This window comes from Bos indicus, chromosome 26 (assembly GCF_029378745.1).
Source record: "Bos indicus isolate NIAB-ARS_2022 breed Sahiwal x Tharparkar chromosome 26, NIAB-ARS_B.indTharparkar_mat_pri_1.0, whole genome shotgun sequence".
In the NCBI taxonomy this organism is placed as follows: Eukaryota; Metazoa; Chordata; class Mammalia; order Artiodactyla; family Bovidae; genus Bos; species Bos indicus.
In genome coordinates, this window is record NC_091785.1 from 20,665,100 (window position 1) to 20,682,686 (window position 17,587).

The window sequence follows — 17,587 nt, forward strand, 5'->3', positions numbered from 1 at the left end:
ATCATGTCTTATGACCTCATAAGACAAATATTGACATGGTTGCAATCGTTAACTTCAAAGTTTATATGAGAAAGCTGGGGATACTGACCTAGGAGAGGGAATAGTGCCATCCCAGTTGGGGTGGAGGAATTCCCTTTTTAAATCTATTTTATTAGTTACCTATTACTATGCGATAAATTACCCCCAAACTAAGCAGCTTAAGAATAAACACCTTTTTTTTAACTTCACAATTTTCATGGGTCAAGGATTTGGGAGTGGCTCAGATGGTAAAGCGTCTGTCTACAATGTGGGAGACCCGGGTTTGATCCCTGGGTGGGGAAGATCTCCTGGAGAAGGAAATGGCAACCCACTCCAGTATTCTTGCCTGAAAAATCCCATGGATGGAGGAGCCTGGTAGATTACAGTCCATGGGGTTGCAGAGAGTCGGACACGACTGAGCGACTTCACTTCACTTATCTGAGTTCAGTGTCTGTCTTGAGGCTGCAGTTAATACACAGGCTGGGACTAAGGTCGTCTGAAGGCTTGATTGGAGCTAGAAAGATCTGCTTCTGAATTGACACACCCACATGGCTTTTGGCAGGAGGTCTCAGTTCCTATCCAAGTAGAGCTCTCCAAAGAGCTACTTGAGTGTCCTCACGATGGGGCTGGAAGTTTCCCTTGTGGCGAGTGATCTGAGCAAGAAAACAAAGAGGAAGCCACATTGTTTTCTACGCCCTAGTCTTGGAAGTCACACACTGTCACTTCTGCCATATTCTGTTCATTACAAGCAAGCCAGAGTTCAGCCCATACTCTGAACTCTGAGAAGGGGGAACTAATCTCTGATTTTTGAAGGAAGGAGTACCAGGGAATTTGTGGACATATTTTAAAATCATCACACTTGAGACTTCCCTGGTGGTTAAGAATTCTCCTTCCAGGGGCCTCCCTGGTGACTCAATGGTAAATAATCTGCCTGCCAAGGCAAGAGACATGGGCTCAATCCCTGGTCTGGGGAGATTCTATACGCTGAGGAGCAACTAAGTCCGTGCACCACAGTTTCCAAGCCTGTGCATCACAGCTACTGAGCCCATGTGCTGTAACCACTGAAGCTTGTGCCCCTAGAGCCCATGCTCCACTGCAAGAGAAGCCACTGCAATGAGAAGCCCCCGCACCACAACTGGAGAAAGCCTGCAGTAAGGAAAACCCAGTACAGCCAGAAATAAAATAATAAAAGTCCTCCTTCCAATATATGGAACGTGGGTTTGACCCCTGGTCAGGGAACTAAGATCCCACATACAGCAGGGCGACTAAGCCTGTGAGCTGCTACTACTGAGCCCACACACCTCAACTAGAGAGAAGCCCTCACACCACAATGAAGATCTAATACTGCAACTAAGACCTGACACATCCAAAAATGAATCTTAAAAAAGTCACACTCAACATTCCTTAACTTATCATAGCATACTTTGAACTTTATCCCTTTGCTTGAACTCTGTATATTAATTGCAGAAATATTTGTTATCTTAATCACTGTTTATCATTTTTATTGAGCTATAGTTGATATACAATGTTATATAAATTATAGATGTACAATATGATTCACAGTTTTAAAGGTTATACGCCATTTATTGTTATAAAACATTGGCATATTCCCTGTGTTATATGATATATCCTTGTAGCTTACTTTATACCTAAGAGTTTGTACCTCTTAATTCCCTACCCCTCTTCTCTCTCCCCACTGGTAACCAATAATTTGTTCTCTATATCTGTGAGTCTGCTTCTTTTTTGATAACAGAAAAGAATGTAATATAAAAATTCACTAGTTTGATGTATTTTTTAGATTCTACATATAAGTGATACCATATAGCTATTTCTTTAACTTATTTCACTAAGCATGGTCCTTGCCAAGTCTATCCACATTGCTGAAAAGGGCAAATTTTCATTCTTTTGATGGCTGAGTAGTATTCTAGTGTGTGTGTGTGTGTGTGTGTGTGTGTATCAGTCACAACTTCTTTATGCGTTCATCTGATGATGGACACTTAGGCTGCTTCCATATCTTGCACTGTTTACCATTTTTGCCATCCGTTACTGGGAACCATTGTGTTCTAAAGAATATCCTCCTAACAGTGGTCTTTTGCCTTCTCAGGTGATTGTTGGCTTTCTTCTTATCCTGGCAGCCATAGATCTGGCTCTTGCGCTCACAGAAGACACTAGACAAGCCGCGGTTCCTGCTGTTAGATACACCAATCCAATCCTGTATCTGGTCACATGGGTAAGGCTAATCATCAGTTCTACCCTGTTTATCTTCTCATAGCCATCTAGCTGAAATTTGCTCTTGTGGAATGAGATTAAGTTCAATTTCATCTACGTTTTTCAAAGGACCTATGTAATAGGGTAAGACAAATTTTAGCTTTTCATTTGCTTTTAAACATGAGTTTATAATGCTTTCTTCTTAGAGTAAGTACTAGCTTTAATGACTAAGATATGTACGTTATGGCTTCATTTCTTGCCATCTAAGGATCACAGATGAAATCCAAGTTTCTTGATCTAAAATAATTTCCTAAATGTTGTAAACATTATTTTTAAATTGATTGGTGACTCTTAATCAACAGATTGCTGAGTCTAGAGCTGTTTGTATAGATTTGACAAACTTATGTCTTTTCTACAGGCATGGTTTTGGAGGTGGGAAGAGGGAGAGCTGTACAGTGTTGGAGAAAACTGTTAAATTTACTACCATCATTTTGTTTTATTTATTTATTTGGCCACACCATGTGCCTTGTGGGATTCTAGTTCCCCAACCAGTGATGGAACCCAGATCCCTAGCAGTGAAAGTGCTGAGTCCTAACCACTGGACCACCAGGAAATTCCCATTATCATCATTTTAAAAGAGGAAGATATAACATAATTGTTCAGATTCCTAAACTATCTTGAAAAATCAGAATGCCTGGCAACTGTGGGCCGACATTCCCACAGGGCAAGTCAGCCAGGACTGAAGCAGCCGGTCACTTTAGACCAGGCTCAGTACGATCCTTCAACCTCACTTCACTTGGTAACATGGTGCGCCTGGTCCCTGTAGGTACTTTGTTTTGTTATGAAACAGAGAAAGGTCTAGGCAGCAGTGTACTGGAACGGACAGAGCTGACTGTGCCTCTCTTCCCAACCCCAAGTCTGGTGACGTGAGGCTGGAGATTGAAATCCACCATGACACTTGTATTTATACCATGGAAATTCACACATGCCTCAAATTCATGCCTCTTGTTTTCAGAATGCCAGTTTATTAGCACAGCACTGGGTCTAGGAAAACAACATTTAATTCGTTATTGTTAAGTGAAATAATGTGAGGCAAAGTTTTTTTGTTGTTGTTGCTAATTGCTTAGTCTAATATTATTAGAAAATATCATGATATAGATACCCTGCACCTATTCAGAATGTTCCTCCCCCATCTGATTGCTGTAGTGCCTAAAATTATTTTCTTGGTCTTTGGAAAGATTTTTCTGGCTCCCACAGTTACTCCATTTAGGGGGTGACCCTCTGTGTTTTTGGCTGACTCCCCACCCAAATGTGGTGAATAGAGATGGAATTCAGTTCAGTTCAGTCACTCAGTCGTGTCTGACTCTTTGCGACCCCATAGACCGCAGCATGCCAGGCCTCCCTGTCCATCACCAACTCCCAGAGTTTACTCAAACTCATGTCCACTGAGTCAGTGATGCCATCCAACCAGCTCATCCTCTGTCGTCCCCTTCTCCCCCCACCTTCAATCTTTCCCAGCATCAGGGTCTTTTCCAACTAGTCAGTTCTTTGCATCAGAGATGGGATAGGGAAAGGGGATTCCAGAGAAAGCACCCGGGTCCTGCAAGAGAAAGTTGGGTGGTATCAGGGAGGAAATGGACTAGTTGGCATCAGATTAGTTACAACAGTCTCCCCCTTCAGCCTCCATTTCTCCCCCTGTTCTCTGACATCTCTCTTGCCTCTTGTCCTTGGATGGTGACACTGTTTTTCGAAACATGATGTAAATTTCTCTCTAGGTCCTGGTTTTACTGATCCAACACAGCAGGCGATGGTGTGTGCAGAAGGACTCTTGGTACCTGTCCTTATTCTGGATTCTCTCAATACTCTGTGGCACTTTCCAATTTCAGACTCTGATCCGGGCACTCTTAAAGGTAAGGAGGAGAGGGATGGTGCCATTAGAGGGTACTCCTGGGCAGCTTCTAAGTTGTAGTAAATGACATCAGGCAAATTGAGTTCCAGGGTAAAATTGTATTTAGGGGGTTTGATAACAGACTTTAATCATGAGCATTGATACATAGGGGCAGCTGCTGCTGCTGCTAAGTCGCTTCATTCGTGTCCAACTCTGTGCTACCCCATAGATGACAGCACACCAGGCTCCCCTGTCCCTGGGATTCTCCAGACAAGAACACTGGAGCGGGTTGCCATTTCCTTCTCCAATGCATGAAAGTGAAAAGTGAAAGGGAAGTCGCTCAGTTGTGTCAGACTCTTAGCAACCCCATGGACTGCAACCTACCAGGCTCCTCCGCCCATGGGATTTTCCAGGCAATAGTACTGGAGTGGGATGCCATCACCTAATTCAGATAAAAGGCTTATTTTCTTTGTTTTTCTCCCACATAGGACAGCAGTTCTAATCTGGCCTACTCCTGCGTGTACTTCATCTTCTACGCATTCCAGATCCTGGTCCTGATCCTTTCAGCGTTTTCAGAAAAAGATGACTCATCAAAAGTGAGACTTGACATATGACCACCTCATATGTTGTTTAATTGGATGGTATCTTGACAAATGTAACTTTGAGATGTCAAGGTCTCATGAAGGTCCCACAAGCCCAGAATACAGTAATACAGACGATTTTGTGACATAAGAACACAAAGTGACTAGAATTTGGAAACATTAACTTTTATGTTGACCCACCAAGCTTCAGCACAGACAGTTAATTCATATATCTATGCCAAAAAGTCTGGTTATCATCCTACTGGTGACCTTAGCGTGTCCAAAAAAACATGTTGAACAGGCCACTTCAGTGTCATATCTAGTTTCTAGCACAGCATCCATTTAGAAACATCAATTTCTGATTTTAGAGTTCCATTGAATTCCTGTTTCTAATTGAATTACTTTCTGATTTTTTGTGTGTCTTGCAGAATCCTTCAACCACAGCTTCATTTTTGAGTAGTATCACCTTTAGTTGGTATGACAGGTAGGAAATGCCTGGAGTGTGGCTTGTCTCTATCCTTCATCCCTCAAATCTTCGTTTTAAAAGTACCTGCCGTGACCTCCATTTCTCCTCTACTTAGAGAATGTTGAAATATATAGATCAGTTTACTGCATTCCCTTCACGGGGCAGATGGGGAAACTGAGAGGAAGGAGGCAATTTCTTTTTTTTTGGTAGCCTGGAGTGGGGGAATTCCACGCACACTAAAAAAAAAAAGACAAGGAAAAGGAGGCAGGAGGACAGGAAAATGGAAATTTGGGGGCAAGGAGTGTGGCACAGACTTGGGTAAGGGATGAATAGCTGTCCTGGGCTGCCAGGAGATCCAGAGCAGCCATCTTGGCCTTTGTAGTTGCATGGACCCCTTGGGCAGCCTGGTAACAACCATGAATCCCTTCTCAGATAATGTTTTAAATGTGTACAATAAAAGACATGAAATTGTAAAGGGAAACAAATATACTGAAATGTAGTACCTAAATAGTCTTTTAAAATCAAATCTGTGATATAGTAACACTTGTGCCTCTTTGTGAATGCATTAAATAACAAGACCCAGTGCTGGGGTTTAGTTTCACAGCAGTGATGAATATACATGAGCCATGAAAACATCTGTGGTGTCTCCTGATAACAAAGGCTCAAGTACTCTGTTTTACAACTGTAGTTGGTTGACTACTTTCATATTAGAACTAGGAAAGGCTGCGTTTCAGTTAGAAGTGAATAGAAATAAAGATATAATTTGTTTTCCATCCATGTTCTTGAATCCCATGTTGAGAAGCCCTGATCTAGAGAGACAGTATAGAGGCGGCCTCTGGATCTGCTCATTTCCTTAAGGGCCTCTTGGAGTCCCCTCAAGGGATGCCAGGGCGGCAGAGAGGCAGCCAATATTTGAGGAGGAAGGAGCAGGATGTGGGTAGATGATGCTCTTTTGACTCTTCATCCAGTAGAATCCCTTCTCTTTCTCTTATTGTTTTCTCCCACCTTCAATCACCCCTACCTGCTCCCTTTTCTGCTCTCCCCACTCCTCTTTCAAGTTCCCAGGGCTAGGAGCTGGGGTAGCAGGGTAAGGGAGAAGCCCCATTCTTCTGTCCCTCCATCCTGGAACTGGATGGTTTTGATAGAGGCAGAGAGGAGACCACCTCTGGCCCCTCTGCAGGGCCTCAGCCTGCGGCTCCCTCTTGTTCCAGCACTGTTCTGAAAGGCTTCAGGAAACCTCTGACACTCGAAGATATCTGGGATATTGAAGACGCGGCTAAAACAAAGGCACTAGTCAGCAGGTTTGAGAAGTACATGGCGGAAGAGCTACAGAAGGCCAGGCGGGCGTTCCAGAAACGGCAGAAGAAGAAATCCAAGCGGAACCCTGGAGCCAGCGTGAACGGCTTGGACAAGAACCAGAGTCAAAGCCAAGATGTCCTTGTCCTGGTAACTCTGCCATGAGTGTCTGTTCAAATGTCCTGCACGTCATTGGTGTCCTGGTGATGGTGATTCTGTCCTTACATTTTTACAGCACTTTACCCTTTGCCGTACATTTTATATTAGTAATATTCACAATACTATCACAGTACCTTAGAGATGGATGCTTGGGGGTGTAATGTAGTACTGTTCTCTCTCCTTTGGGGTATATATGAAATTTTTCTCAATGTCTTTTTTAGCAGAAAAATAAAACAATACCTTAGCATTGCTAGAATTTGCATGTTGGTGGGATTTAGTGTTAGCTAATTAATTTTTTTATTCACTTGAAAATATTTATTGAGTAGCACTATGCATTGGAGACCATTCTGGGCACAGATATAAAGAGTCCTGAAGGAGTCCTCATCTTTACAGAGCTAGAAAATAACTAATAAACCAATACATACGTTACCCTTTCAGAGCAGGAGGTGCTCTTAAGAAAACATGTTCATGTATTTGGAGTGAACTGCTTCCTTAGAGTAACAGGAGAAGCTTCAGAGGAGGTGATATTTGGGCAGAGATCCAAGCGATGAGAAGAGCCCATCAGAAGGAAGCGTGTTCCACTCACAGGGGGTGGGTTGTGAGGCTGAGAGGGGAACATGGTTGGTTTGTTTGGAAAGGAGAAAGAGAGTGAGGGAGCACGGAGAGAGAGGCTGAGTGTGCGGGGAGGTGAGTGCAGGAAAGTGGGTGGGTACAAAGTGGTATGGACCCTCATGGGCCATGGTGAAGAGTCTGGATTTTAAGTCTGATGGAAAGCCAGGAGAAAGTTTTGAGCAGAGGAGTAATGCAATCAGATTTACATTTTTTAAAGTCCACTTGGGTAGCTGCCAGGAGAATGAATGATTGGGGTCGGGGCAGGGGCAGGGGCAATGGAAGCTAAGATATAGGCTGAGGCAGTTGTTCAGGCAAAGAGACTGAAAAGATGGGAGCTCCGTGACAGCCATTATAAGAGGATGCCACTGAGCCTGAGAATCTGGAACTGGGGGCCTGGCAGGACAGGAAAAGGAAGTGTGGTGGGTGAGTGGTGGTGACACCCCACACAGTAGATTCCCAGGGTTGCTGAGACAAAGCACCACAAACTGCACGGCTTAAAACAACAGAAGTGTATTGTCTCACAGCTCAGGAGGCCAAGAGTCTGAAGTCAAATCATCAGGAGAACCACGCTCCCTTCAAACCCTATATGGGAGAAAGCTTCTTTGTCTTCTCCACCTTCTGGGTTTGGCCAGCAGTCAGTCCTTGGTGTTCTGTGGCTTTTGGATGTGTTACCCCACTCTCCGCCTCTGTCATCACATGGCCTCTTCCCTTGCCCCATGTCTGTCTCTCTTCTTACAAGGACACCAGTTGTATTAGAGTAGGACCCATGATGCACTCTGATGACTTCATCCTAACTTGATTACATCTGCAAGGCCCTATTTCCAAACAAGGGCACAGTCTAAGGCACTGGGGTTTAGGACCCCAACATTCCTTTTGAGGGGGATTCTATTCAACCCGTAACATCCCACAATAACCTCAAGCAAGAAGAACGAAAAGTCTTCTAAGCATCTGAAATATATATTAATATATATGTTAGCATGTCCATGCCCTTCCCTCCCACAATGCCCCACAGGCCCCCCTCAGAGTCTGTTCTGTGTTTTTACATGCTATTTTCATCTGCTTTGTTGCCTGTTTTCCTAATCCAAAATAGATTCTAAGCATCAGTTAAGAGGTGAGAGGGGAACAGTGACAGCAGCTAAAAAGTTGGATGGGACCAGGCGGTGAAGAGAAGACTCAAACCTGTTCAGTGACGGCCACAGGGATCAGGGGCTAACGCTCGGGAGCTGGTCAGTGAAGACAAAGTCTTACACCATGCACTTCTACAAGCACTGCTTGTTTGGTTTTGTCCCTAGGAAGAAACTAAAAAGAAAAAAAAGAAGTCTGAGACCACAAAAGACTTTCCCAAGTCCTGGCTGGTGAAGGCGCTCTTCAAAACTTTCTACGTCATCCTCCTGAAATCATTCCTGCTGAAGGTGGTGTATGACATCCTCACGTTTCTGAATCCTCAGTTGCTGAAGTGAGTCCCCAGACCCTGGGCTATCTCTTTAGGACCTCCTCTGCCACTCTGCTTTTTGCTCCTTGTATATGCAGGCAGGAGCCTATTATTAAGTTCCTAATTTTAAAAAAATGCTCATAATTTTCTTGCACCTTACAGCATTGTGTTCACGAAAAGCACAAGGCACTTTTCAAGGTCTAAAATAAAGTCCTTTAGCCTTCCTCTTTCCCATATCCTTTTCCTCATAGGAAGCCGAGTACTTCTTAGGGGCATTTCTTAAACAGAATTGCTGTGAGCTGAGCTGTGTCCAAGAGGTGGGCCTCATACCCGAGGAGAGGCTTGTACGCAGTCTTTGTAGCCTCATTGCTCCCCAGTCATGCATTAAGTGGGCAGTTCCAGTTAATCATGACATGACTTCAGTCTGCCAGGATCCATGGAATACACTGTCCTCCAGGGGAAACCCTTCTAACTCATGCTGGATATGTGTCCTAATTCCTTTCCAGGAATAAATCAACTTGCCACACATGGCTCCTTCTACCAGGGGGTAGGGAAAGAGAGGGTCAGAGAAAGCACGGCAGCGGCAGCTCTGTGGGGCATACAGTATCCTGTCTCACAGCTGTGGGTCATCAACCCTTAGGCCCTGCTGCTCATCTCCAAAGGGAGAGTGCTGGCATGGCTGTGGAGCTCAGTCTTCCAAGAGCATTGAACTGTAGTCACTTCAGTTACCTCCAGGGTAGGGCAGGGTAGCTGGCTGTGCACAGTGAGGGTAAGGAGCCCTCGGAGGCTTGATGTCAGCACTTACTTGGTTTTGCTCTGGCAGGTTGCTGATCGCCTTTGCAAATGACCGTGGAATCTATCTGTGGACTGGATATCTCTATTCAATTCTCCTCTTTGTCGTGGCCCTCATCCAGTCTTTCTGCCTTCAGTATTACTTTCAGCTGTGCTTTATGCTGGGCATGAAGGTGCGGACCACCATCATGGCTTCTGTATATAAGAAGGTATGTGGGGTATGCCAGGGATCACCAAAGAAAATCCCCTTAGTAAACATGACCCTTTGTTCCACGATTGAGGAAAACTTGATGGAGGTGATAACTGACCGCAACACTGAATTTTGGCTAACCATACAGCCTTCTTTAGACATTTCTTAGGAAATTAAAATGAAAAGTGTGTATATAGACAGAATATGTGTGTGTGGTGGGGGGTGGGTGGTGGTGGTGGAGTGTACCCTACCGCAGGGAAAAGCTGGCAAACTCTTCTCTGCCCAGGATCTGCCTTTCAGCCTTGAAGGCTGGCATACCATCTCTCTCTTTCTTCTCTCCACAAGCTGACAACATCTTAGGATAGAATGTGAAGTCAGAAAAGAAGCTGACCAAGGGCAGACTCTTAAAATTGCCAACATTTAAACCAAGTACTACGTGAAACTGGGCTCATGAGACCTGGTGTATCCATCTCAAATCACAGTTTTACCATAGACTAGTATACTCTGTGGACCAGGGCTCCATCTCCCTGGACTGTCTTTTCCCTAGTGATTTCTTTTTCAGTCTTGAGTGGCAACCAACTCCTCATCTGCCTGATTCCTTTTTTGGATTTGTAAATATCATCACCCTCACTCCAATGATTAAATTCTGCAGACTTGGGAGCTTTTCCATTTCCTTAAGATGATTTTGCCCATCTTCCCTCTGACTTGTTGCTTTATTATTAATTTTTTTCCTATTTTTATACATGCCACATGACATGTGGGATCTTAGTTCCCTGAACAGGGATCGAACCTATGCCCCTTCAGTGGGAGTGTGGTGTCTTAACCACCGGACTGCCAGGGAAGTCCCTGACACGTTCCTTTTAGTGTTTAATTTTCTCAGAGCAACTTTATTTCCCTCTGTCCTAGACACCAAGGTGAAGTCTCATTTTTTCCCTTAAGAATTGAAAATAGCCAAATATTGTTGTTCAGTTGCTAAGTCATGCGACTCCATGAACAGCAGCATACCAGGCTTCCCTGTCCTTCACCATCTCACAGAATTTGCTCAAACTCATGTCCATTGAGTTGATGATGGCATCCAACCATCTCATCCTCTGTTGCCCCCTTCTTCTCTTGCCCTCAATCTTTCCCAGCATCAGGGTCTTTTCCACTGAGTCGGTTCTTCACATCAGGTGGCCAAAGTATTGGAGCTTCAACTTCAGCATCAGTCCTTCCAATGAATATTCAGGGTTGATTTCCTTTAGGATTCACTTGTTTGATCTCCTTGTTGTTCAAGGGACTCTCATGAGTCTTTTCCAGCACCACAGTTCAAAACCATTAGTTCTTTGGTGCTCAGCCTTGTTTATGATCCAACTCTCATATCCGTACATAACTACTGGAAAAACCACAGCTTTGACTAGACGGACCTTTGTTGGCAAAGTAACATCTCTGCTTTTTAATACGCTATCTAGGTTTCTCATAGCTTTTCTTCCAAGGAGCAAGTGTTTTTAATTTTGTGACTGCAGTCACCATGTGCAGTGATTTTGGGGCCCAAGAAAATGAAATCTGTCACTGTTTGCACTTTTTCGCCATCTATTTGCTATGAAGTGATGGGACTAGATGCCATGGTCTTTGTTTTTTGAATATTGAGTTTTAAGCCAGTTTTTTCAGTCCTTTTTCACCTTCACCGAGAGGTTCTTTAGTTCCTCTTCGCTTTCAGCCATTAGTGTAGTCGTTTGCATATCTGAGGTTGCTGATATTTTTCCCAGTAATCTAGATTTCAGCTTGTGCTTCATCCAGCCCAGCATTTCACATGATGTACTCTGCATAGAAGTTAGATAAGCAGGGTGACAATATACAGCCTTGAAGTACTCCTTTCCCAATTTGGAACCAGTTCATTTTCCCAGGTCCAGTTCTAACTGTAGCTTCTTGACCTGCAAACAGGTTTTGCAGGAGGCAGGTAAGGTGGTCTGGTATTCCCATCTCTTTAAGAATTTCCCACAGTTTGTTATGATCCACAGTCAAGGCTTTTTAGTGTAGTCAATGAAGCAAAAGTAGATTTTTTTTTTTAATTCCCTTGCTTTTTTGATAATCCAGTGGATGTTGGCAATTTGATCTCTGGTTCCTCTGCCTTTTCTAAATCCAGCTTGTACATCTGCAATTTCCCAGTTCACATATTGTTGATGCCTAGCTTGAAGATTTTGAGCATTACCTTACTAGCATGTGAGATGAGTGCAATTTGCTATAGTTTGAACATTCTTTGGTGTTTTCCTTCTTCAGGATTTTGAAAACTGACCTTTTCCAGTCTTGTGGCCACTGCTGAGTTTTCCAAATTTGCTGGCATATTGAGTGTAGCACTTTCACAGCATCATATTTTAGGATTTGAAATAGTTAAGCTGGAATTCCATCACCTCCACTACCTAATGCTTCTTAAGGTCCACTTGATTTCATATTCCAGGATGTCTGGCTCTAGGTGAATGACCACACCATCATGGTTATCCAGTTCATTAAGACCTTTTTCTTCTGTGTCTTCTTGCCACCTCTTTTTAATCTCTTCTACTTCTATTAGGTCCTTGCCATTTCTGTCCTTTATTGTGCTCATCTTTGCATGAAATGTTCCCTTGGTATATCTGATTTTCTTAAAGAGACTTTTAGTCTTTCCCATTCTATTGTTTTCCTCTATTTCTTTACATTGTTCACTTAAGAAGACTTTCTTATCTCTCCTTGCTATTCTCTGGAACTCTGCATTCAGTTGGGTATATCTTTCTCCTTCACTTTCCTTCTTTTCTCAGCTATTTGTAAGGCCTCCTCAGACAACCACTTTGCCTTCTTGCATTTCTTTCTTGGGGATGGTTTCAGTTCACCAGCTCCTGTACAGTGGTACAAATCTCTGTCCATAGTTCTTCAGGCACTCTGTCTACCAGATCTAGTCCCTTGAGTTCCCTTAATAATTGAAACTAATCAAGTAAACTTCAGCTTAAAAAATAAATGAAAAGAAAGAAATGGAAATAGAGTAGTGACTCTAAGCCTGAGGAGAAAATTCATCCAGAAGGAGATGATACTTGTGATAGCTCAGAACATCAAACAGTTGCCTCCTCTTCCTTTTTTCATCCACCACTGAAGTGTTCCATCATGGTGATTTCTCTGTTAAAGTTCCTGGCTTTCTCCTTTGCCTTCTTCTTCTAAAACTCCAAGATGACTTTTGTCTTTCCTGAGTAGATGCTGACTAGACGAGAGACCCAGAGAGGTGATCCAGATGTCTTTAGATCAGAAGTCTGGTCAAGTTCTTTGAACCCCTAAATAGCCTCACACTGGAATTTGTCTTCTACAAAATTTTTAATCCCTTTATTCCTTGTGGAGTAACTGTTTCTGTTGGTTTGCAGGATATGAGGTCACTACCCAGGCTGTCTCAGATATATCTATGAATGTACACTTTTACAATTGTGACAATTCATTCCTTCCTCTTTGATTCTTAATATAGTCCAGGTTTTGCAATTGTCACAATTCATACAAAATGTGTAAAATAGAGCCTTTAATGAGACCCCCATTCAAATAAATATTCTCCTAAAGTGGAATTTAAAATTGACTACTTTTATGTTTAGATTATACTTCATTTATGAAATGTTATGAAACATATTTTACATCCATCACCAGTTCATAGCTCTGCGAAGTAACTGCATCATCCCTGTTCTAGAGAGAAGTAGGGCTTAGATCACTTTAATGGCTAGAATCACATAGATAGGCCCTGACTCCTGACAAGGGCTATTGGGACTATATTCTTGACTTTTTCACTCTATTGAGATTTATTGAGAAAAGAAAAGTACTGCAATTACCTTGTAGGGTAGTTAGATAATACTTTTTTCTTTTACTTTTCAATACCAAAGGGGAGGCATAGCAGTGGACTGATTTCTCTAGCACCTTGGTGGCCCAACGTTTTGGGAAATTTACTTCTTTTTACTGTACAACAAAGCATCCTGATATATTCTAAAGACTGCATTAATGGATGAAGATGACAGTAGAGCTTTTAGGAGGAGACTGAAGGTGGTATCTAGGGCCACTCATAGCCCATACACTGCCTTGTGGGAATTAAGCTTTCCTTCCTTTGGAAAGATGTGGGCCACACCAAAGGGTTGCTTGGTGAGCATAGTGCCAGCTGGTTTCATGCAGCTACCCCCTCGGCCCCCAGCCTCTTGTCTGGGAGCATTTGTACAAGACACTGCCATAAGTCATTGACTGTGGGTCTCAGTCTTCTCATCTCTCTGAAATGATGGTTCATGATGCAAGATTCAGGCATTTAGATAGTGTCCTCAAATTTCCTGACAATAAACAAGTCATTTTGCTTCCAGTATGTGAGCCCCATAGTTTTCCCCTCCATTCTAAGGTCTCTGTCCTTCTTGGGAATGGCTGCAGCCTCCTCACAGTATGGCTCCGACATTGCCCCATTAAAGTCTGCAGGGCCAGAGTCCGTACAGGCTCCCTCCCTTCATTCCTCTGTTCCTCCCATCCTTCAGTATGTGATTTCCCCACTGTGTGCAGGTAGTGAATTGGACAGAGGCAGCCCTTGTCCTTAGAGTTTTCTACTGGTGGAGAAATAGGAAAACACAATTAGAGTTCCGTGTGATGAATGTAACGGCAGAGATAAGCATTGGGGAATACACAGAGGTATCTAACCCAAACTTGGGAGTCAGGGAAGGCTTCTCAGCAGTTCCACCTAAGCTTACACTAAGGGATAAATAGGAGTTTTCCGGGTAAGACAAGTGTGTGGGGGGGAGCGGGTGTTGGGGAAGGTAGATATAGCAGGAAAGACTGGTCAAGAATGAGAGAACACTGTTAAGATTTAGCAGCTGGAAGATCACAGCCCCTTGGAAGTTATGTCCATATGGAGCCCATCCTTCTACTGTCTCTCGCTGCCTTCCTGAATCCCCTCTCACTTCCCAGTCTCCTTGGCTTTGTCCATGCGTCTCAATTCCAATCTTTATTTTCAGGCGCTGACTGTCTCCAACCGGGCCAGGAAGCAGTACACCATTGGAGAAACAGTGAACCTCATGTCTGTGGACGCCCAGAAGCTCATGGATGTGACCAACTTCATCCACCTGCTGTGGTCAAATGTCCTACAGATTGCCTTGGCCATCTACTTCCTGTGGGCAGAGTTGGGACCCTCGGTCTTAGCAGGTGTTGGGGTGATGGTGATCCTAATCCCAATTAATGGAGTACTCGCCACCAGGAATAGGGCTATTCAGGTAAAGAAACAGTCACTGGGGATATGTACATGTTCTTCAAAGTCTAAAGTTTTCTTACTTAATTCTGACTGGTGATTGGAGTTTGGGCAAGGCAAGGCTCACAGGAGACTTGCCACTGTCCCAAATGAACTTGGCTTTATCTTCCCCTTCCATCTTCTGACCACTTTTAGGGTTCATATTTCCTGTCTTCATTCATGTCCCTGATTGGAGAGAGAAGAGCTGCCCAGGGACCCTGCATATAATGTTTACACCCTGCTATGCTGGGCTGTTCTTAAAAAGTAATTATGACCCTGGTTCTCTATCATAGCATTATAAACCAGCCACACAGAGCCGTCACAAGAGCAAACCAGACTTTATGCCTAAATCCTGGCAATCTACCTTGTTCCCACCAGGTAGCAGAGCTCTCTGTGGACAGTCCTTATCTCTGCCAGAAATCATATTCTGTATGGGTGAACTCGATGGTATATGTGACTTAGTCATTCATTCGTTTTGCATTCACTGAGTTACAAATATTGGCCAAAAATTCATTTGGGTTTTTCCTAATGCGGAAAAACCTGAATGAACTTTTTGGCCAACTCAATATTTTAAAAATGCTTATTGCACACCCTATTTCTGGGGGAACATGGCAGCAAATTAGACAAGGCAGCAAATTAGACAAGGCTTTTGCTCTCATGAAACTTACATTCTGCTTGGGGTGGAGATTCAGGCCATAAATAAGTAAAAACAAAGAAGGAAAATGTCAGTAGTACTATGCAGGGAATTAAACAGGGTGATGTGATCGTAGGGAGTGGTTTTAGGTCCTGGGGTCAGGAAAGGCCTCTGAGGAGGAGACATTGAGCTGAACTCTGGAACCTGAGGGTGAGGGAGGAAGACTTGGGTAAAACCTGGGACGAGGGCACAGTCAGGCCAACACTGTTCAGGCCCAGAAGGGTGGTGAGTGTGGCAGGAGCAGGGAGAGCAAGCAGGAGAGCGCGAGAGACACAGCCCGTCACTGGGCACCTCAAGTTCTCACCGAGCAACAGCCGCAAGTGCCACTGAGATTTAGCATCTGAAGCAAACCTGGACCCGCTCACGTGGATGTTTGTTCTGTTATTCTTTCCCGGCAGGTTAAAAATATGAAGAATAAAGACAGCCGTTTAAAGATCATGAATGAGATTCTCAGTGGGATCAAGGTGAGAAGCTGAGCGTGGGTGGCTCTCTGGGCACGGTAACAGCCACGGTAGCCTCTTGGCCTTAACAACATGTTGAGGTTGTGGACTCCTGCTTCTGAGCCTGGGGTGTGTCCCACGACTCCTGATCCATCCAGCCACAAGTCTCCTGTTTCTTCTGCTACTCCTCTCAGGCCTTCTTTTGATTATGATTTCTATTTATGTATGTTAAATAGTTTGTTTCGTTCTTATATTTTACTATAAAGGTTGTCCGATGTGGACAAAAGTAGACAGAATACTATAACGAACCCCCATGGACTTGCCACCCAGGTCCAGCAATTATCAGCAGGACCTAACCTGTTTCATCTACATCCCCGCTCCCCACTTCATGCCCCGCTAGATTATTCAAAAGCAAATCCCAGATATTTTGTCATTTCACTGGTAAACACTTTGTATGTATTTCTAAAAGAATGACTTTAACGTAACCACAATACCAATAGCATACCTAGAAACAAGTCCTTCTTTGATACCATTAAATTTCCCCAATTGCCTCACACAAGCCTTTTTTTATTTTATTTTTTTTTACTGTTGGTTAGTTTGAATAAGGATCCAAAAACTGTCCACGTGTTGCATTCAGTCAGTAGCGCTTTTAATCTACAATAGCCCCTTGCCTGCCCCCTTCCTGGTCATTTGATAGAAGAGTTTGTCTTGTTTCCTATGCTTGCTTGTAAATTGGTGATTAAATATAGAAACTTGAATAGATTTAGGTTTATTTGGTTTTTGTTTTTGTTTGGGATGGGGTTGGAGGGCAAGGGGTTGGGCAGTGCTGTGTGCTTCCAAACTTGGTGATGGTGAGTGTTTATGGGGTCCAGGCATCATCAGCCTGATTCACCCTTTATTGTTCTTTCACCAAGAGCAGTGATTTGTGGCCCTGGCAGCACATTTCAATCTCCTGGGAGATTTGTAAAACCCACTGAGGTTTGGGCCTTACTTCAAACCATCTAAATTGAACTCTTGGTGGAGAGGGAGAGGTGAGACCCAGGCGTGTATATATTTTAAAAGCTCCCTAAGTGATTCCAATATGCAGCCAAGGTTGAAAACCACTGTCATAAAGATTTTAGCAGCCGCTGTTGATCACTGCCTTGTTCTATTATTTCATTTCCAAAGGGTGATGTTTTAATTCCTTTGTTCCTTTGGCATTGCTCAGCGGGAATTCTGTAATGAAGAATGATTTTTAATCAACTAGTTGGTTACTCTAAAATAAAGGACAAGTAGGATAAATACACACTTCTGTCCTCTATTTACTAGCTTTCAAAATAATGCATTTCATCAAATTCTTTTTTAGACATTTTTTGAATTCATAGACTTTTTTTTTTTTTTTACTTTTTATTTTGTATTAGGGCACAGCCAATTAACAATGTTGTGACAGCTTCAGGTGAAGGGACTCAGACATATATATACATGTATCTGTTCTCCTCCAAACCTCCCTCCCATCCAGGCTGCCACATAACATTGAGCAGAGTTTGGCTGAATTAATGGACTTTAATATTACCCTAAAGCTCTTGAAAATGAAAAGAGGCC

The 17,587-nt window shown here is 43.3% G+C and overlaps 1 protein-coding gene across 1 annotated transcript in view; it reads left to right on the plus strand.

Annotated features, from left to right (window-relative positions):
* The window catches only part of ABCC2 (ATP binding cassette subfamily C member 2), an 83,513-nt gene that overhangs the window by 24,922 nt on the left and 41,004 nt on the right, over positions 1–17,587 (plus strand). The window contains exons 3-11 of the mRNA XM_070780630.1: positions 2,123–2,248; positions 4,002–4,136; positions 4,603–4,710; positions 5,124–5,179; positions 6,373–6,607; positions 8,521–8,684; positions 9,484–9,661; positions 14,604–14,858; positions 15,965–16,030. Of these exons, the coding sequence (XP_070636731.1) occupies positions 2,123–2,248; positions 4,002–4,136; positions 4,603–4,710; positions 5,124–5,179; positions 6,373–6,607; positions 8,521–8,684; positions 9,484–9,661; positions 14,604–14,858; positions 15,965–16,030 (1,323 nt within the window). The remainder of the gene's footprint in view (positions 1–2,122; positions 2,249–4,001; positions 4,137–4,602; positions 4,711–5,123; positions 5,180–6,372; positions 6,608–8,520; positions 8,685–9,483; positions 9,662–14,603; positions 14,859–15,964; positions 16,031–17,587) is intronic.